The following is a 22,891-nucleotide window of genomic DNA, read 5'->3' on the forward strand; positions in this document are numbered from 1 at the left end:
ATTTTATTGAATTTATCACTTAGATCTTACCCATTTTAGGCCTTGGCCAGCCCCGGACTATTTGTATTAACCAAAAAAATATCTCCTAAACTTAACTCAACATACCTTCATCATTCTTTTAATTAAATTGATAAATATGTTGGCTTCCAAATTAGTTTTTTTGGCAAAAATGAGGTGGTTGCTTGATTTACAAAGGATTAAGTGATATAAGGTGTGTCCAGAGATGCATCTCTGAAAAAAGCTGAGGATAATTTCTTATTTTCAGAGGTGTGAAGCACACTCTAAAGATGAGAAAAGAAATTCTCTTTATTAAATCTAAGTGAAACTTTAGCCCACTTCTCTAAATAAATTTTTTTAACTTGTTAATGAAAAATTCAAATAAAATCCTACCAATATTTGAAAAAAAAAATATCAATAAATAATGGATATTTTTGTAAAAAATAATTAAAGCTTAAAATTTATTAGAGTTATTAAATAAACTCGTACCAAACATTTATCCTTAAAATACTTGTTAAAAAAAATGTTACCTTGAAAATATCATTTTTAAAATTTTTTATAAAATTGACCACAATTTCAAATTTGGTTTAAGACTATGTACAATGATTTAGTTATTCAACACCCTACTTTTTCATTTTATGTTCCACATCATCTTCTCTCTCTTCCACCTCATTATTCAACACACATTCAAATTTTACTCACTATAATGGTTTTGTTTAATAAAATTCAACACCCTACCCCACTACTTTTATTTCTTATTCTTATTTTCTTTTATATATTTGTTTTTATGATTATATATTTCTACATCTCAATTATCAATTGAAACTAAATTAAAATAATTAAGATTTAAATATTTTATTTTAACTTTTTTTAATTTAGTAATTTATTTAATTTTTTTTCTTTCAATTTTATATTTTTAATTTTTTTTCTTGCAAGTAATAAATAAGAGATGTAGAAATAGTTATTATTAAAACAGATAAAATTAAAAAAAAAAACTAAAAATATAAAACAATATACTAAACACACAACACACTTAAAATGAAACACACATAATTTAATTAGTACAATAGACTCAGCTTACAAATAATTTATTTAATCATGAAACATTCCGAACTTTGTCCATGTGTTTTGAGAGAAAAAAGTGAATTTTTTTGTGTGTCCAAATCAAATGAAACAAGTCTCTATTTATAGACAAAAAAATGATGAATTTTGGTAAAAATAAAAATAAATAAAAAATTGATTTACTAAAAAATAATTTACATCAAATAATTATTATGAAATAAAAATATAAATATACACAACAACCAATAATATTTTGTCACATACTTTAGGTAGCCCCCACTCTTTTCTTATTCAACATGTTGAAAGTATTCAACACCAATTAATCCACATCACATTAAACACATGATTCAACACATCATTGTAGCTATTCAACTATTGAATAAATTATTCAACACCCCCATTGTAAATGGTCTAAGACACTAGCTACTTTTATAAAATCGAGAAAAAAATATGTTTTACAATGATGAAAGAAGAAGATGAAATACGTGTTACAGTTGGAAAGAAGATTATTTTTATGGTTGTTTTACAATTGCTAAGGAAGAAGATGAATGTGAATAGTTCTACTGGTTGGAGGAAAGAAGAAGAAGAAATTGTTGTTGGTTGGAGAAAACAAGATGAAGTTGTTGTTGAAAATATCGTGACAATATTTATATTGGTTTTATGAATTTTAATTTTAAATAAATAAGATTTAAAATTTAAAACAATATATTTGATAAACATTATAAATTTAGAGTAATGTTCATATGTGCCACAATAGTACAAGCTAAGAGTTAAATGTATACTTTTCATGAAAACTGTGTATTAATTTTACTAAAAGTTCATTTTTTTTTCAACACAGACTTTCTATTTGTAGGTTTTATAACATGTCCTCTTAGGCCACAAGTTAGTATTACCCATAAATTTAATATGTTAGAGACTTAGTTGTAATATTAATAGATATAAGGATACACAGTGTTTGCTGGTATTTTTAGTAAATCAAATCACAAATTTTTGTTCACTTAAGAGATTAAACTCGAAAAAATCATATGGAGAATTTGTACATAAAGTTTGAGAAAATGTTAGTTTGCTTGAAGGTTCGATGTTTGAGTTTAGAATAAGTGAATAAGATTGTTCTAAAGTAATGCGTAGAAATGCATAGAAAGGCAAAAAAATAAGAAAAATCATAAACAATAGTTAAGTAAATTTGTTAAAATTAAAGGTGGGATGCATATTCATACATTTCTCACAAATTCTTATCTCTGAAATTTGGGTGTGTAAATTTTATAGGGAATAACAATGAAAATTTGCGAACCCTTGTCACAGAGACAAAAACTACTTATACTATGTACATCAATAATCGTCGATAACGGTAAATTCTCAAGCATTCGACACGTACACCATTATGTGGTATTTTTTCCATTGCTTCGTTTTCCCTTGTCTTTAGTTCTTGAACTAATGCAAACTACTTTCAATGTCGACAACTAACCTTAAATCTCCTGGCTACTTCTCTCGAAAAACATCTTCAAATCTTCTAACTGTCCTTGTCGAGAATCAATTTGCTTCCTATTTACTTCTTGTGATTTTGGCATCGAAAACATTATTGAGTTGCTTGGGTTTTAGCATGTGTATATATCTTATATCCCCATTCATGTCGAATATGGCAAATCACAGCAGAAAAAATTAAGATTCTGAACATGTTTTGAAGAGAGAATGATCCTAATCTTGTGGGTTTATTCCTAAGATTCCTCCAAAACATGCTTATTTGGTCTTTAGGTCATCTGATCCTTGAACTCAAGAATATACTAAGTTTCAAAATACTTGATAGGTGAGTCGAACTCACCACCTCAGTTGAAGATATGTCAAAATTATAGCTAGGTCATTTTACACTTAGCAATCTCATTCCTTTATATCACACTTTCAAGTCGAAATGCTAAACTAAAATTCTCAGATAAACATGATGTAAGTGATATGCACCATATAATTCTACACGATTCTCTAAAATTTAAGGGACTTTAATGATTGGTTAGAATTGCAGCTAAAAAAAACTCATTTTCAAAAAAGAACTTGCTTCTAGCAACATCTAGACTCATCAACATTCTAATAAAAGAATTTTTAGATGTCAATATTCTTGAAACAACCGAAAAAACAATAATAAGTCCAACTTTACATTGTTTTCCACTTATGATTATTCTAATAAAATACAAGGTTTCAAACAAATAATTTGATAAGATCAGATTTTAATCTTCAAGTTGCCTCTGCACGTACACTCTGAACATCTTCAGCAACAAAAAATGAAATCATCTTCTTAAAAAAAAACATTTCCACCTACCTAAAGGATTTAGGGAAAGCCTTCCACAAAGATCATTTTGAAAGATTAAATGACTAACCTTATACTCTTCTTCGAATATTTTCATAACAAGATCATCTCCTTTTAAAATGTATTTAGGAAATTGAAACAGAGACAACATATGCTATACTTAAGAATTGAGCAAAAGATTTTGTTTGAGGGATTGTACCAAGACAAGTATTAATTATTCTATCAATTGTGTAACACCTGGTGTAGAACTGGTCACTCTTAAATCAGTAATAGAAACACCTCAATCAAGAACACATTAACCGACCATTCACGGCAAGTCCGCATGAATCACACCGATGTTGTTTGGTTTGTTCGTATTTACTAAGCCTCTGTTTGGTAGCTCGGTAAGATACCGCCACCGCACGTTTAGATTCATATTTACCATGATTTTAAGAAGCTACAAGTAGTAGCTTTTGGCCAACGTGAGTCCAAACCATGATTTCTTAAAATTCCAAAAATAGGCTAAATCACTTTTCCAATGATTTAACGTTTTGTATATAAATATGTCGAAAAATTGCCAAAAAAACAAAATAGTTTTTTTTTGTTATTTTTTCAAAAATTAAAAGATTCCAAAGACATAATATACAAATTATTAAGGGTGGTAAATGGACATGTCCAACTAGTTTAGACCTGTCTCGCAAAAGTCAAAAAAAAAAAAGTGAGACAGGCTTTGTTAAGGATGCGGGTCTAAAATCTTATCTTACCCTAAAAAAAAATAAGTGTGGGGGCGGAACGGAATGGATCTGTAGACATTTCATTTGTTAAGTTTAAAGATTATAAATTTTTATGTTAATGTCCTTAAATTTAAATCTACATATTCAAATTCAAAAGTGTTTGATTCTGCAAACTTGTGAATCCAACTCGTTAATTTAAAATATTTATTATTATTATTATTTTCCTACCATAGCTCTTATCATAAATATTTTATGAAAAATTACATTTATAATTTATATTAATCAAAAAAGTATATAGCCTAAATTTAATTCAAGAGACCTTCATCATTCTTTTATTTAAGTTGATAGATCTTTTGGCCTCTTAATTTTTTTTTAATAAAAAGTTCTATTTGTTTGTGCACTAGATTTAAATTGAGAAAATTATTTAAATGTTGAATGTTGTGTTTTATCACATTTAAACTATGTTATTAATTGGATAACATTTTTATTTATAATCATAAAATAATTTTTTTTACCTTATCTAGGATAACATTTTTATTCATTGATAACTCGGTTAGTTTGATTTATTTTTAGTGTGCAAAGTATAGATTGAACACTTTTTTCTGTATAATCAAGGAATACTATTAATGCGAGAACAAAGGGTTCCCGAACCTTTACACGATAAAACGGGACAAAGACCCGCCAAAAAGAAAGAGAAAATTACAAACCAATTACAAATCTAAAATTACGACATAAATAGTAAATAATCTTTACTAAATTCGTAAAAATTAGAATTGGGGTAGGTAATTTCGCCTTTACAATTCAATTTCCACACCAAAAATTGATTAATTAATTTGAATCAATTTAGTCAAATTCAATTTAATCCAACCTATGAATGTTTGTAAAAATGCGTGTAAGACGAACTATCATATAAAATCAAAAATTTGTTACTGTTAAATCATAATTAAATAAATTTTATAAAATATTTATCAAAATTAAGTTATAGTTAAATAAAAATTTTATTTATTTTATCATTGTGATTAATCTACATAAATCCTTATCTCTATATATATTTAAGTTTCAAAACATACGTTGTTAGGATAAACTAATGCATAATTATGAAAACCTAATTTTGAAATCTTTGTTCTCTGCTTAATTTCAAATAAATAAAATAAAATGAGTTGTTCCATATAGCAAAACATGGTGTGAAAAGTAAGTGACTTCCTGTTTCTAATTTAGTTCGATCACCGGATCATCATCATCACTTAATGAAACCATGGGCCCAATCAATTTATTAGATCTAATGGGAATTTCTTAGTGCACCTCATAACTTTTTAATGCACTGTGCGAAAATATTAAAATGTTTTCAGATATTGAAAATGTATTTTTGAACGTATCAAATATTTACTGAAACACCAATTATTTTAAAGATATTTATCCAAAATAATGTTGGACGACTATTTTCGAAATTTTGCGTAGCAGAAGGCGGAAAAACATAACTGAAAAACACCAATTAGACAAAATCAAAGTACCACTGATATCATAAAATCAACAATACATAAGAGTTTTTAACATAGATTAAACATTACACTTCAATATCCAAGTGGACGTTAACATCTTGATAATATCATCGATTGATCTTGAAACAGCCGCAACTCGATCGAAACTTTTGAGTTTAAACGGAAAAAGGTTCTTCAGCTCATGGTTGTTGAACTCAAACTTCTCTTCTTTGTCAAAGGATGACAAACGGTACTCGATATTCACAATTTTGCGATTGTCACCATATGGTAGAAGATCCTGCAGTGTGTATTGCAAATGGAGATTTGAAGTGAAAAACTTGATTGATAATGGAAGGATTTTTGAGAGGGTTTAAGGAAAATATGACAAATGAAATTGATCAAGCAGGTTTCTTTTTTCCGGAAATGTATCTTCGGAATAATATGACATGCAAATGTGATAGGATTCCAATTTGTCGCACAATTTTATCGGAGTTACATCTCCGGAATTATTCGTGCCATGGTTCTGAAACAGTTTACTATATCATATTCCCGGAGATATATGCCTGAAATATTTACTCGCACAAATATACTCACTTTCATGTGATGCAAAGGATGCGTCCAAAAATATATTTCTGAAAACTTAGGGACGATTTCGATTTTTCAAAAGATTTTCTTTAATTATATAAGATGTAATAAGAAATCCTCCTTAGTGATACTCTAGCTCTAGCCCACTTGTCAAAATCAAAAATTAAACTTAGGTAAACTATGTCGTCAAAAAAATAAAACTTTGAGTCAACATAGATTATTTCACTAGATAAAAATTCAAATAAGATCCCACAAATATTTTAATTTGAATACCATTGTCAATATGAAGAACATTTACCAAACAATAGATATTTTTGTAAACAATATTTACCACTTAAAATTTGTTAGTTGTTAAAATTTGTTTAACAAAAGGTTGTCTTGAAAATATCTTTTTTTTTAACATTTGCAAAATTGACTCCACAGCTTCCAAAATTGTTTTAAGAAACTTGTTAATCTTTTCTTCTTCATTTTTTTGGTCAAACTTGTTAACCTTTTCAATTTCAATAAAAGAGTTTATATGTATGAAACTATGTGTATTAGAAATCAGGGGTGCGAAAAGTAAAAGGAAGTTAGAACGACATAGCATATATCGTATAGCGATAAGAACTGAGTGAAGCACAGTGAAATTCTCAAATCAATGGAAGAACAACAACAGAAGCTTCTTCAATCTTCTTCCTATCCCTTCTTTTGGGGCTACACACCAGAAGAACAATACTACAAACAACAACAAATCACATCCACAAAATCAACCTTCACAACACCAAGAAACCTCACTCTCTTCACCCGATCATGGCTTCCAACCCTCACCACTCCACCACGCGCTCTCATCTTCATGATCCATGGCTACGGCAACGACATCTCATGGACCTTCCAATCCACCCCAATCTTCCTTGCTCAAAAGGGTTTCGCTTGTTTCGCTCTTGACCTTCAGGGCCACGGTCAAACACAAGGCCTCAAAGCTTTTGTCCCTAGCGTTGACCTTGTCGTACAAGATTGTCTCTCTTACTTCAATTCCATCAAACAAGATCCAAAGTTTAAATCTTTACCTTGTTTTTTGTTTGGAGAATCAATGGGTGGTGCTATTTGTCTTTTGATTCATTTTGCGGATCCGAAAGGGTTTCAAGGTGCTATCTTGGTAGCACCCATGTGTAAAATCTCTGATAAGGTTAGACCCAAATGGCCAATTCCTCAGATTCTCACTTTTCTTGCAAGATTCTTCCCTACTTTGCCGATTGTTCCTACTCCTGATCTTCTTTACAAGTCTGTGAAAGTTGATCATAAGAAGGTTATTGCTCAAATGAATCCTTTGAGGTATAGAGGGAAACCTAGGTTGGGGACTGTGGTGGAGCTTTTGAGGGTTACTGATATTTTGAGTAGGAAGCTTTGTGATGTTGAGCTTCCTTTTATTGTGTTACATGGTAGTGCTGATGTTGTTACTGATCCTGAGGTTAGTAGGGAGTTGTATGAAGAAGCTAGGAGTGAGGATAAGAGTATTAAGGTGTTTGATGGGATGATGCATTCTTTGCTTTTTGGGGAGACTGATGAGAATGTTGAAGTTGTTAGGAGTGAGATTTTGCAGTGGTTGAATGGTAGATGCAATTGAAGAACAAGTGGTGATTGATGAAGTGGAAGGCTTGAAAGGCTGTTTGCAAGTAGTTTGAGTTCTCCATTGTTTTGTTATTGATTCTTGATTGATGCATTTGATGAAATTTCTCAATAGTCTATATAGTATACATAGTTGTTTTGTAAGTACTAAATTGGTGTGAAATGTGAATAATTTAAGTTTATGGTTATGTATTGCAATGCTGACTTAGCAGAATCAGGTTTCGCTCTGTAATTCTGATTAGAGACAAATATATGAGATTCTCCTATGATTATATTTTTCTTTGAAGATTTTATGTAGGTGAAATGCCATAAAAATTATAGATACAAAAATGAACAACGGTTTGGACTGAAAATTATTTGTTGTTTATAAAACACATTAGAAATAGCCTCATGAAGTGGTGATATTGTGTTATGATCTCAGATTAATCAGTATTAAAGAATTTAAGGGACACATGGCATGTGATCCACAAATGAAGGAGTTGGGGAAAGAATATGCTAACAGAAAGATTCCTTAACATGCTATAAGAGGCAATGCAAAGGATTGGAAAAAGGGAAGAAAATTGATGAAGTCTCTCCTCTCTCTCTTTGGTACTCTCTTATAGAGTAATGATTAAGTCTTATACTTAATCTTCTTCTATCTTTCTACTAGTTCTTTAGTTTGTCAATTTGCATTTGTATTCACTCAATTTCTATTGTATTGTTTCAAGAGAATTCTATACAAAGATATATTTCTCCAATTGTCTATATTTTCTCTGTATTCAATATTTCCAAAAGGGGCTAAACCCTTACATTGGTGCTTTCATCTATCACCATGGCAGATAGTACTTGTATGAATGAATTGGAGGCAGCCATTCAAAGACTCAACGCCACAATGAAGAAATTCATAGAAGAGGAAGATGTTCGTTATACTGAGTACACGATGTTACGCACAACTGATGCTTTGCGTTTGGACCGCGTTGAAGAGCAATTGGTTGCACTTCAAGTGAGCTCTGCTTCTAATGGTGATTTGGACTCAAGTCTGCAATATCCGGAGAATCAATTGCAAGAAGAGATCGATGCTTCTGATTTGCTCGATGTTGAGGTCTTGACTACACCTTACACGACTGTTGAGATTACTCTTTTAGAAGTTTTAAGAGAAACCTTGCTAGTTGTTAATGCTTCTGATGTGCGTAGTAATCGAGTGATTGAGCCATCGATTTCAGTTTTTAATGGAGCTCCGAGAATCAAAGGTTTTATTCCTTCCACAGGCGGACACGATTGTAATAGCAAGGAGAATACAACATTTGATGTAGATAACAAGCGACTGAAGTCTTCACCTGTAATCATCTCAGAAGACTTCAATATCGTTAGGGCGCTTACCCTTCCTACGATTCTTCTATCAGATCCAACTGACATAGTATCCATTCCGCCTCCGCCGCTCGCCCCACCATGGCTACATCGCTCACTTTACTCCAGATCACTTAAGTCCCCACCCTCATCCAAGGTAAACAACCTTCCCCTCTATTTCCAATTTGAACAGAAAAATTTATTTGGAACTCAATCTCACTGTACACCCACAATTGGTAGCCGAAATCCTAGTGTTTATCTGCTAAAATGTTCATCATCTGCTTATACCAATATTGTGTCCTCATGTGAAGCACACAATCTGTTTGTTAAAATGCCCAACCCATGTGATTTCTCTTGTGTCATTTTTAGAAGTCTACTGAGTATGATGCAAATCCCTGCAAGAGTTGGACAAGTTGATATGGACACAGCTAACTATGCTGCAAGTTCTATTTTGTTTCATAATAATCACAATTGCATGAATTATTCTTCATCTAGTGGCCTTGTGGTCGAGTTCGGTTTAATTTCCAGTATTGGAACATCCTCATTTCTATATGATTTAATGGTTGACTTTGCTTGTAATTCTCGAGAGATTGCAATACTTTTGTCACAAGTTTATTGGAATTATAATAAGGAGCCAAATTCAGGGGTAAGAGCATGGAATATGAATGATTTGAAATTTCAGAAAGATGCTTCAGCATTTGAGTTCCTGCGGGCATATGGATTCCATGTAGCACCATTATGGTTTTGTGGGTTTCGAAATCCTGAAGCCACTGTTTTATGGAAAGGAAAGACATCATATAATTATACATTTTTTATGATAAGATACAAACCTTTGGCTTATCATGACTTATACATATCGGTTCAGCTCAAAGTACACAAAATCTATCAAATTGAAAACTTGGGTGCAATGACTCTCATCCTGTACAAAAGTGTTTGCCATCACTTGTTTAAGGAAAATGTTATGCATTCAATTGCTCATAAGAAGTCAATGTCATTAATGAATTTTATCTTCTTTGTTGGTAAAATGACATTCAAAAGATTGTGTGTAGTTTCCAAGGAAAACGGGTGGAGGAAGATCACTGTCTTAAGTTTAAGAGTCAGGCTCCTTGTACTTGCCAATATTACATTCCAATTTGAGGCAGCTGGAATATTTTCTCAGAAAGCACTTGGCTCGAATAAACGTGTTAATAATGATGACGAAATTTGCAGTCCTGTGTCTGCAGGTTTCATCAAACCGGAACAGTTATCAAACTCGAGTGTCTTAGACAACATCATTGTGAAATCAACAACCTTTTCCATGCATTACCGGAGTCTCGCCAGTTCGAATATAATTGATGTGATGATGACTAGCTCCATGGAATTCACTGTTAATAAAGAAATAACACATCAGTCCCTGGATGTCAATACATTCACTTATGGAGACAATATAGGTAAGATAGGGAAGACCGACAGAAGCCTAGAGGTTCATAAACGTGGGAATGGAGATCTACTCTTTGTTTTCGAGCAAACACGTTATATGAGAAGTGAAAGAGAAAAGTTTGGAAATAAGAATTGGAATGATTGGGACCATATTCTAAAAAAATTCTCAGCCAGCACAAAACAGATGCTTTCTAAGTCGTTTGATAAGCCAAATTTGAGATTGATTGGCATGCTGGAAAATGTTCTACAACAACTACAACAATTGGCTCCTAAACCATTTATTGTTCTCTGTCTTAGCTACATGTACGCTCTTTCGCATGACGGTGATAAGAAAGTTGTGGATTTAATTTCTTTTTCTCTTGTGCGGCAACAATTCAATCAATGGGATCCTGGTGGATATTCAATTGACTTGGAAGCCATTTGAGTAGATACTACTATTCCCCAAATTGTCTCGGCTTCAACCTTGAGGACAAGGTTTATTTTAATGGGGGGAGTAATGTTATGATCTCAGATTAATCAGTATTAAAGAATTTAAGGGACACATGGCATGTGATCCACAAATGAAGGAGTTGGGGAAAGAATATGCTAACAGAAAGATTCCTTAACATGCTATAAGAGGCAATGCAAAGGATTGGAAAAAGGGAAGAAAATTGATGAAGTCTCTCCTCTCTCTCTTTGGTACTCTCTTATAGAGTAATGATTAAGTCTGATACTTAATCTTCTTCTATCTTTCTACTAGTTCTTTAGTTTGTCAATTTGCATTTGTATTCACTCAATTTCTATTGTATTGTTTCAAGAGAATTCTATACAAAGATATATTTCTCCAATTGTCTATATTTTCTCTGTATTCAATATTTCCAAAAGGGGCTAAACCCTTACATATTGTAACAACTAACATTGTTCCACATCAGAATGGACAACAGTTTGTCACTGAATCCACTCCACTCATTTTTGTGGACAGAACAAAAATGAAAATCATATACAGACAGACACTGCATGAGGCCAAATTCTGACTTATTCACTCTTTTGGTTTAACCAAGAGAAGTGACACTAGATTGACACCTCACTGCCATTTTCCATTACTTCAACACATCTGCATACGTTAGACTATTTACAATAGATATGTTGAATTATTAAGTAGTTGAATGAGTGCAATGAGGTGTTGAATTGAGTGTTGAAAATGAGGTGGATTAATTTGTGTTGAATAAATTTAACATGTTGAATAAGAGAGAGCGGGGGCCACAAAAAACACTTGCCAAAATATTATTGGTTGTTGTAAGTTATTATATTTTTATTTTATCATAATCATTTGGGGTCAATTATTTTATAGTAAATTATTTTTTTTACTTTTACCAAAATTCATCATTTTTTCCCTCTATAAATAGAGACTAGTTTCATTAGATTTGAACAGAAAAAAAATCAACTTTCTTCTCTGTAATTTTTCTATTTAGCCTTCTTATTTGTAACTCTTAACATATTTTTAGTGAAGTGGATCCCACAACAACCCTTTTAACATTCAAAATTCCACTAATTATTCTCACAACTACCCAAATCCCAACAACTATATATTTCAAAATCAATTTTTCAACCAACAAGGTCCCCCAAAATATACCAAATTATGGATCCCCTCAGAATTTCATAATGTCGTCACCTAATCCAAATTATCGTCCATATTATGGATCAATAATATCATATTCATCTCAAACACCCCCTTATTATTCTTCTACTCCCACGGGAAATGAAATTGTTCCGATTGTTGAACTTGATGAATTTCCTACACAAGTGACTCTTGGTGCCATGAGCGGTGGTCAAGGAGCCACTCCAAATGCAGAGGATTCAACTCCTGTTCGCCGAAAAAACCCCAAATGGTCCACTGATCAAAATTTGGTTCTAATTAGTGGGTGGATTAAATATGGAACAGACAGTGTTGTTGGGAGAAATCAAAAAAGTGATTCATATTGGGGTAAAATTGTTGATTACTATAACGAGCATTGCTCATTTGATCCTCCCCGTGATGGAGCTGCGTGTAGAAATCATTACAACTACATGAACAAAATACTTAATAAATGGACCGGTGTTATGATAACGCTAAACGTATGCAACAAAGCGGGTGGTCGGAGAATGATGTATTGGCAAAATCACATGATTTATATTCAAGTGGTAAGAGTGGACATTTCCTTCTAATGTCAAAATGACTCGTTGTTCGTGATCAACCACGTTATGGTAGTCAGGTTGGAGAAAATATTGGATCTGGAAGTAGTGGATCTAAGAGAGTCCACGAGAGTGATGCAAGTGATTCCAACACCGTAGGATCTAGTGCTCGCCAAATGGGGACGGATGCAACTAAAAAAAGGGTAAAAAAAAAACAAGGGCGCAGCCTTGGAATCGATCAATGAAGAGTGGAATGAATACAAACAATTTAAGGAGAAAGAGTTGGAACGATTGGACAAAATAGCCATGAGGCAAGAGGAGGCTAGCCAATTATTGAAAGAAAATACTGAGGCTAAGAAGATGAAGATGTTTATGAAGCTAAGTTCAAAGGACCATCTCGATGACCGGAGCAATGAGTTGTTGGAAAAGTTGGAAAAAGATCTGTTTGAAAATTATGTGTTGTCAAGTTAATGTTTGTATTTTGTCACTTTGTTTATATTTGTTTAGAAATTAAGTTTTGTCAAGGCATTGTTTGTATTTGTTTGAAAATTAAGTTTTGTCAAGTCATTGTTTGTAAAAAATAATTTTAAAATATATAATTGAATTTAGTGTGTTTGATTATTTTTTTAAAATAGGTTTAATTAAATCTCTAATAAATTATTTTAAATTAAAATTCATATATGAAGACAAGTTTATAATTGATTCTAATGTTTTTTTAATTTATAAAATTACTAAAACAAAACAAAAAAAAAAATCAAAGTGACTTTAAGATTTAGAATTTAAAATAACCATTTTATAGTAAATTAAAAATAAATGAATGCAAAAAAAAAATACATATACTTTAAAAGTTTGAGAAATGTATCTTTAATTTCTATTTTAATAAAATCAAAAGTAATTTTAAATTTTTATAATTAATTTTAATGTCTTTGATTTATTTTTAAAATTAAATTTCACTAGATCCTAATATTTTTATGAATAATCAAAACAAAAATAATATCTAAATATAGAAAAAAAATTATTAATTAAAATATTCTTATATACAAACAAAATTATAAGCACATATTTATTATCTCTTTGAAAAATAATAAACTTTTTTTATTAAGTAATTTTGTCCTATTTTGTTTTTATTAATAGTATAAATATTTTTATATACGGAAAAATAATATTGTCCAAATATTTTAGATTAAAACATGGTATACGGGAATAAATTTATCATTGATCTAAATATTTTCATATACGAAAATTTACTATTGATTCAGATATTTTTGTAAATGATACGTAAACAAAAATAATATTTATATACGGGGAAAAATCTATTATTGATAAAAAAATTATCTATGAAAAATAGTATTTATGATCCAAATATTTTTTTATTAAAAATGATATACAGGAGAAAAACTATTATTGATCTAAATATTTTTATATACGAAAATGTGTTATTGATCCAAATATTTTTGCAAACGATATCTAAAAATAATTTTTTGTATTCGAGAAAAAATCTATTATTGATATAAATATTTTTATATACGAAAAATGATATTTATAATCCAATAATAGTATACGCGAAATTTAAATGTTTATTTTCTTTTTTAACCTTCTATTTAAAATAAATATATTATGTAAACAAATGCGCGTACGAGACTTGAACCCGTGCGTACGCACGGGTTTATTACTAGTTTGTTTGGAAATTAAGTGTTGTCAAGTCATTCTTTCTATTTTGTCACTTTGTTTGTATTTGTTTAGAAATTAAGTTTTGTCAAGTCATTGTTTGTATTTGTTTACTTTGTTTGTATTTGTTTGCAAATTAAGTTTTGTCAAGTCATTGTTTGTATTTGTTTGGAAATTAAGTGTTGTCAAGTCATTGTTTGTATTTTGTCACTTTGTTTGTATTTGTTTGGAAATTAAGTTTTGTCAAGTCATTGTTTGTATTTTGTCGCTTTGTTTGTATTTGTTTGAAAATTAAGTTTTGTCAAGTCATTGTTTGTATTTTGTCGCTTTGTGTGTATTTGTTTGGAAATTAAGTTTTGTCAAGTCTTTGTTTGTATTTGTTTGAAAATTAAGTTTTGTCAAGTTATTGTTTGTATTTGTTTGGAAATTAAGTGTTGTCAAGTCATTGTTTGTATTTTGTCACTTTGTTTGTATTTATTTGGAAATTAAGTTTTGTCAAGTCATTGTTTGTATTTGTTTACTTTGTTTGTATTTGTTTACTTTGTTTGTATTTGTTTGGAAATTAAGTTTTGTCAAGTCATTGTTTGTATTTGTTTGGAAATTAAGTTTTGTCAAGTAATTATTTGTATTTGTTTGAAAATTAAGTTTTGTCAAGTCATTGTTTGTATTTGTTTGGAAATTAAGTGTTGTCAAGTCATTGTTTGTATTTTGTCACTTTGTTTGTATTTGTTTGGAAATTAAGTTTTGTCAAGTCATTGTTTGTATTTGTTTGAAAATTAAGTTTTGTCAAGTCATTGTTTGTATTTTGTCACTTTGTGCCTTATCTATTATTTAACTTCATCATTCTTCCATTGATGTATCAATACCAAAAATCTCATATTACTAAAAAAAATATCAATGGATCCATCAGAATTTCCTTTTGATATCGAAGCTTACAAAAGGCAGTCTGAAATTGATGAGAGGTATATCGTCAACCGGTTCAAGGAGCGAAGGGACCAAATAGAGGAAGGAGATACACCTCGTGTCAAGAGAAAATATCTCAATAGAGATCATGCAGCGGCAAACCAAAGACTAATTGATGACTACTTTGCAGAACAATTTAAGGAGAAAGAGTTAGAACGATTGGACAAAATAGCCATGATGCAAGAGGAGGCTAACCAATTGTTGAAAGAAAATACTGAGGCTAAGAAGATGAAGATGTTTATGAAGCTAAGTTCAAAGGAACATGTCGATGACCGGAGCAAAGAGTTGTTGGAAAAGTTGGGAAAAGATCTGTTTGGATATTAAGTGTTGTCAAGTCAATGTTTGTATTTTGTCACTTTGTTTGTACTTGTTTGGAAATTAAATTTCGTCAAGTCATTGTTTGTATTTGTTTGAAAATTAAGTTTTGTCAAGTCATTGTTTGTATTTGTTTGGAAATTAAGTGTTGTCAAGTCATTGTTTGTATTTTGTCACTTTGTTTGTATTTGTTTGGAAATCAAGTTTTGTCAAGTCATTGTTTGTATTTGTTTGAAAATTAAGTGTTGTCAAGTCATTGTTTGTATTTTGTCACTTTGTGCCTTATCTATTACTTAACTTCATCATTATTCCATTGATGTATCAATATCAAAAATCTCATATTACTAAAAAAAATATCAACGGATCCATCAGAATTTCTTTTTGATATCAAAGCTTACAAAAGGCAGTTTGAAATTGATGAGAGGTATATCATCAACTGGTTCAGGGGGCGAAGGGACCAAATAGAGGAAGGATATATACCTCGTGTCAAGATAAAATATCTCAATAGAGATCATGCAGCGGCAAACCAAAGACTAATTGATGACTACTTTGCAGAACAACCTACATATGACGATGCAATGTTTCGTCGGCACTTCCGGATGCGAAAGTATATGTTTCTTCGGATCGTTGGGGACCTATCTAGCAGTGACAACTACTTCACCCAAAGATTTTACGCAGCCAAAAAAGAAGGTATATCTCCATTAGCAAAATGTACCACGGCCATGCGAATGTTAGCATATGGGGTGGCGGTCGATACGGTCGATGAATACATCAAAATAGGAGGTACTACAGTATTGGAGTGCTTGCGTAGATTCTGTAAAGGAATCATACATTTGTATGAGCCAATGTATCTCAGAGCCCCAACTCAAGATGACCTGCAAAGAATACTGCATGTTAGTGAAATGCGGGGGTTCTTGGGGATGATTGGGAGTATTGATTGCATGCACTGGGAATGGAAAAATTGTCCTACAGCATGGGAAGGCCAATTTACTCGGGGAGATAAGGGAACCACCACTGTTATTCTTGAAGCAGTTGCAACTTATGATATATGGATTTGACATGCCTTTTTTGGATGTCTGGGCACATTGAACGATATAAACGTTTTAGATCGTTCGCCCGTGTTCGATGATGTTGAACAGGGAAGTACTCCAACAGTGAACTTCATTGTGAATCAACGTCTGTATAATATGGCATACTACCTTGCTGGCGATATCTACCCTTCCTATCCAACTTTCGTCAAATCAATTAGACTTCCTCAAAGTAAACATCGAACGTGCATTTGGGGTGTTGCAGGCTCGATTTAAAATTATTTGTGAACCAGCCTGTTTGTGGGACATAGCTGGTTTGACTCTCATCATGAGGTCATGTATCATATTGCATAATATGATTGCTGAGGATGAACGAGATACATATGCTCAACATTGGACAGATTATGATCAATCAGAGGAAAGTGGGTCTAGTACACCGGAGCCATTCTCAACCGAGGTGCTACCTTCATTTGCGGATCATGTGCGTGTTAGATCTGTAATGCGTGATTCACATGTACATCACGAATTGCAAGAAGATTTAGTCAAACACATATGGACAACGTTCAGAATGTTTCATGATTAAATAGATTGTTTGTGAGTTGAGTCTATTTTACTAATTAAGTTATGTGTGTTTCATTTTAAGTGTGTTGCGTGTTTAGTGTATTGTATTGCATTTTAAGTTTTTTGTAATTTTATTTGCTTTAATAATGACTATTCCTATATTTTGTATATATTACTTGCAAGTTGCAAGGAAAAAATTAATTAAGAATATAAATTAGAAAAATAAAATTAAAATAAATTATTAAATTAGAAAAAAATTAAAATAAATTATTTAACTCTTAATTATTTTAATTTAATTTTAATCGATAAATTGTTATTAATATATAATCACAAACATAAAAAAAACATAAATGAAAATAATATAAAATAAAAGTGGTGGGGTAGGTTGTTGAATTTTATTAAACAAAATCGTTGTAATAAATAAAAATTGAATGTGTGTTGAATAATTAGGTGGAAGAGAGAGATGATGATGTAGAGTGTAAAAAGTGAAAAAATAGGATGTTGAATTTAGAAACCATTGTAGATAGCCTTATATCAAGATTACAACCTCTAAAATTAATACTATTTCAATTTACTTAAAAATAAAAAATATACTTAATTTAAAATTCGAAATATTCCATCTTGATCTATAGATTTCAAATATGTATACAAATTAATGCAATGCTTAAGATAAAATCATCCTCTTCCTTAGGATATAAGATGGCTTGATAGCACCAACATACCAACATGTCCAAGCTAAGATCCACGGCTAATGTTGGTTATTCAAAAGACAAAAATTGTTCTCCTCCATATCATACCATAGACTTATGCTTGTACTCAGGCCAAAAGACAAAGCTCATGGGCTCCATCCATTCATTTTCAAAAGATTGGTGGTCTAATGAGTTTCTTCCTCTGCATCAATATTTTACTCCGTTGAAGTTGTCATTCTCTAATTTTGTCTAAATTTTTTTTGCATTTTTTTAAAAAACATGATTGTCAATTTTATTTCATTTCATTAGGTATTTGGTTAATTTATTTCTTTTCTTTGGTTCATTAAACATAAAAATATGTTATAATCTAGTTATTATTTATTTTTCATATATATATATATATATATATATATATATATATATATATATATATATATATATATATATATATATATATATATATATATATATATATATATATATATATATATATATATATATATATATATATATATATATATATATATATATATATAGAGGAGGGTTATATTTACTCCAGGAGTAAATCATTATAACTTACTCTAAATCTAGACCATTGATTCTTCTCAATCTAATGGTTAAAAATAATAAGTAATAATTTCTCTCTCCACATTTAATTACTTATTATTTTTAACCATTAGATTGAGAAGAATCAATGGTATAGATTTGGAGTAAGTTATAATAACTTACTCCTGGAGTAAATATAACCCTCCTCATATATATATATATATATATATATATATATATATATATATATATATATATATATATATATATATATATATATATATATATATATATATATATATATATATATATATATATATATATATAATTCTTTTCATTATTTGTTATTTTCATTCAAAGTCTAACACAAAGTTAAATTTAGAATTTTTTAATATTTTAGATTTATTTACGTATTACTTTAATAGGCATTTTATACCCTTTTTTTTTTTTAGAAAAATCTTGTTCGGGTTTGTTATTTGTTGTTATTTTCCATATCCACTTTCTCTACAAATAAAAAAAGAAGAATGGTTACTATGCTAGAAGAAGAAAGAGGCACTTTATTTTTTCTTTTGTCTTTTTGAAATTTAGAAAGAGAGAAGAAATGGTGGGCATTTTCTAGTTTATACTATATTTTGTACTTTGCCTTTATTTTTCATAATAATTATTTTTTTATTGTTTGGTAATGCATATTGTTAATGGATTATTAGTTCTTAATTGACTTCTTTTTTTTTTTTACTTTTTAGAGTTAGGAATATAAAAAAATATTAAAAAAAACTCTTACAAAATATTTTTAATCAATAAATTTTTTAAAATAAGATTAGTTAAATATGACTTTTTTCTAATTTTTTAGAACACATTGAATTATATATATTTTTTTAGGCTAAATTATATTTTTGGTCCCCCTATTTTGTCTGATTCACGATATTAGTCCCACTATTTTAAATTTAAACAGTTTTGGTCTCCCTATTTTAAATTTAAACAGTTTTAGTCTCTTTCATGTTTTTTTCAAAAAAATCAATGAGATTTTTATTTTCTAAGTTATATTTTTATCTACAAAGTTCAATAATAGGTTTATATACGATTATTTGTCATGTTTTATAAGTAATTTATCATTTAAAAAGTGAAAATACACTTAATTTTAAGTGCAGAATTATGAAAGGGAGACCAAAAATGTTTAAATCTAAAATAGAGGAACCATATTGTTTAAATTTAAAATAGGGGATCAATTTCGTGAATCAGAGAAAATAGGGGGATCAAAATTGTAATTAAGCCTTTTTATAAACTAACTTTAAAACAAATTAGTAATAAACCCGTGCATACGCACGGCTTCTGGTCGGTTACGCGAATTTGGATACATCATTTATTTTAAATAAAAGTATTAAAAAAGAAAAAAAAAAATTTAGATAAATAATTGATTATTTTATATATACAAATATTTAAATCAATAATAAATTTTTTCCCGTATATCATTTTAGGATTAAAAATATTTAATCAAAATACCATTTCTCGTATATAAAAATATTTAAATCAATAATAGATTTTTTCCCGTATACAGACTTCATTTTTGTTTAGGTATCATTTACTAAAATATTTGGATCAATAATAAATTTCGTATATAAAATATTTAGATCAATAATAGATTCTTTCCCGTATACCATTTTAAAATAAAAAAATATTTGGGTCATAAATACCATTTTTCGGTAAATAATATATTTTTTGTATACAAATATTATTTTTATTTAGGTACCATTTACAAAAAAAATTGGATCACTATTAAATTTTCCTATATTAAAATATTTAGATCAATAATATATTTTTCCCATATACCATTTTTTTCTCATAAATACAATTTCTCGTATATAAAAATATTTAGGTCAATAATATATTTTTTTTTCCCGTATACATACTTCATTTTTGTTTAGGTATCATTTACAAAAATATTTGTTTCAATAGTAAATTTCGTATACAAAAATATTTACATCAAAAGTAGATTTTTTCCATATACCATTTTTGAATAAAAAATATTTGATTCATAAGTAACATTTTTCATAAATAATAATACAAATATTATTTTTATTATTTACAAAAATCTTTAGACCAATATTAAATTTTCGTATAAAAAAATATTTAGATCAATAAGGGTATTTTGGACTTTTCCACAACCATTAATTTTTTTATAATATAGATTGATAGTTTTTTTTTTTTAAGAAAGAAGTGAGAAAGTGATGAAAGAGAAAAAAACTAGAGAATAGAGAGAGAGAGTTGATAAGTTTCATAAAATATAAATGTTGTATTATTTTAATAATAAAATTAAGAACTTTATGATACAAAGACAAAAAAACCACAATTTTAATGTGGTGGCAAAAAATCAAATAACGGTATTTTGGATTTTTCAACAACCATTAATTTTCTTATATTATAAATTATAGATTGATAGATTTTTTTTTTTGAAAGAAAGAAGTGAGAAAGTGATGAAAGAGAAAAAAATAGAGAATAGAGAGAGATTTGATAAGTTTGATAAAATATAAGAGTTGTATTATTTTAATAATAAAATTAAGAACTTTATGTACAATGACCAAAAAACCACAATTTTAATGTGGTGGCAAAAAATAAAATAAGTGAATTTAAGACTTTTCCACAACCATTAATTTTCTTATATTATAGATTATAGATTGATAAATTTTTTTGGAAGAAAGAAGTGAGAAAGTGATGAAAGAGAAAAAAATAGAGAATAGAGGGTACAAAGACCAAAAAACCACAATTTTAATGTGGTGGCAAAAAATCAAATAAGGGTATTTAAGATTTTTCACAACTATTAATTTTCTTATATTATAGTTTGATAGATTTTTTTTTGTAAGAATGAAGTGAGAAAGTGATGAAAGAGAATAAAAATAGAGAATAGAAAGAGATTTGATAAGTTTGATAAAATATAAGAGTTGTATTATTTTAATATTAAAATTAAGAGCTTTATGGTACAATGACCAAAAAACCACAATTTTAATGTGGTGGCAAAAAATCAAATAACCGTATTTTGGATTTTTCCACAACCATTAATTTTCTTATACTACCTCCGTTCCTTTTTATAAGAGAAAATTTAGTTTTTAGATTCATTGAATAATCAATGTATCTAGTCTATAAAGAGACCAAATACATTAGTTATTCAATGAACCTAAAAAATGATTTGTCTCTTATAAAAAGGAACAGAGGTAGTATTATAGATTATAGATTGATAAAAATTTTTTTGGAAGAAAGAAGTGAGAAAGTGATGAAAGAGAAAAAAATAGAGAATAGAGAGAGATTTGATAAGTTTGATAAAATATAAGAGTTGTATTATTTTAATAATAAAATTAAGAATTTTATGGTACAAAGACCGAAAAACCACAATTTTAATGTGGTGGCAAAAAATCAAATAAGGGTATTTAAGACTTTTCCACAAACATTAATTTTCTTATATTATAGATTGATAGATTTTTTTTGGAAGAAAGAAGTGAGAAAGTGAAGAAAGAGAAAAAAAATAGAGAATAGAGAGATTTAGTAAGTTTGATAAAATATAAGAGTTTGCTATTTTAATAATAAAATTAAGAACTTCATGGTACAAAGACCAAAACATCACAATTTTAATGTGGTGGCAAAAAATCAAATAGGGGTATTTTGGACTTTTCCACAATGATTAATTTTCTTATATTATAGATTGATAGTTTTTTTTGAAGAAAGAAGTGAGAAAGTCATGAAAGAGAAAAAAATAGAGAATAGAGAGAGATTTGATAAGTTTCATAAAATATAAAAGTTGTATTATTTTAATAATAAAATTAAGACTTTTATGGTAGAAAGACAAAAAAAAATACAATTTTAATGTGGTAGCAAAAAATCAAATAAGGTTATTTTGGACTTTTCCACAACCATTAATTTTCTTATATTATAGATTATAGATTGATAAAAAAAATTTTGGAAGAAAGAAGTGAGAAAGTGATGAAAGAGAAAAAAATAGAGAATAGAGAGAACTTTGATTAGTTTGATAAAATATAAGAGTTGTACTATTTTAATAATAAAATTAAGAACTTTATGGTACAAAGACCAAAACACTACAATTTTAATGTGGTGGAAAAAAATCAAATAAGGGTATTTAAGACTTTTCCACAACCATTAATTTTCTTATATTATAGATTATCAAAATTTGTTTCGTTTATGTACTAATTCAATTTTTTAGATCATATTTAGGGAGAATACAAAACAAAAATTGCAATATAGTAGCTAAATAATTTTGTTATTTTCTTAAATTTTTTAGAATGTGAATTGTAGTCGTTTCAATTCTCTTTTTTTATTAATTAAAATCAGATGAAAAAAGGAATGGGTGGATGCACATTCACTTGTTCCTCGAATAACCAATTAATTAGCGTACGTCATATTGATCGAACTTTCGCATTTGAATAAAATACAATAAATAAACCTAGTTGAAAATGGATTGAATGGATGTATGATCGAATATTCG

At 29.0% G+C, this 22,891-nt stretch overlaps 2 protein-coding genes and 1 pseudogene across 2 annotated transcripts; all 3 read left to right on the plus strand.

The window, feature by feature from the left end:
* The first annotated feature begins 6,652 nt into the window (after nucleotides 1–6,652).
* On the plus strand, nucleotides 6,653–8,022 carry LOC131602720 (caffeoylshikimate esterase). Its single transcript, XM_058874891.1, has one exon. The coding sequence runs from the start codon at nucleotides 6,769–6,771 to the stop codon at nucleotides 7,732–7,734; it is 966 nt and encodes a 321-aa protein (XP_058730874.1). The 5' UTR covers nucleotides 6,653–6,768; the 3' UTR covers nucleotides 7,735–8,022.
* Nucleotides 8,023–12,122: 4,100 nt separating this feature from the next.
* Nucleotides 12,123–13,103, plus strand: LOC131605551 (uncharacterized). Its single transcript, XM_058877896.1, has 3 exons — nucleotides 12,123–12,607; nucleotides 12,709–12,835; nucleotides 12,906–13,103. The coding sequence occupies exons 1-3, from the start codon at nucleotides 12,123–12,125 to the stop codon at nucleotides 13,101–13,103; spliced, it is 810 nt and encodes a 269-aa protein (XP_058733879.1).
* A 2,062-nt stretch (nucleotides 13,104–15,165) lies between these two features.
* LOC131607500 (uncharacterized) lies at nucleotides 15,166–17,189 on the plus strand (annotated as a pseudogene).
* Nucleotides 17,190–22,891: the final 5,702 nt, after the last annotated feature.

Source organism: Vicia villosa, linkage group LG5 (assembly GCF_029867415.1).
Source record: "Vicia villosa cultivar HV-30 ecotype Madison, WI linkage group LG5, Vvil1.0, whole genome shotgun sequence".
Lineage (NCBI taxonomy): Eukaryota > Viridiplantae > Streptophyta > Magnoliopsida > Fabales > Fabaceae > Vicia > Vicia villosa.

Excerpts from the sequence above, each read along its gene's own strand:
- LOC131605551 (XM_058877896.1), top strand. The coding sequence starts at position 12,123 with ATGTCGTCACCTAATCCAAATTATCGTCCATATTATGGATCAATAATA. Across the intron at positions 12,608-12,708 it reads GCGGGTGGTCGGAGAATGAT|TCAGGTTGGAGAAAATATTG; the intron begins GTATTGGCAAAA and ends ACGTTATGGTAG. Across the intron at positions 12,836-12,905 it reads CGGATGCAACTAAAAAAAGG|GAGAAAGAGTTGGAACGATT; the intron begins GTAAAAAAAAAA and ends AAACAATTTAAG.
- LOC131602720 (XM_058874891.1), top strand. The coding sequence starts at position 6,769 with ATGGAAGAACAACAACAGAAGCTTCTTCAATCTTCTTCCTATCCCTTC.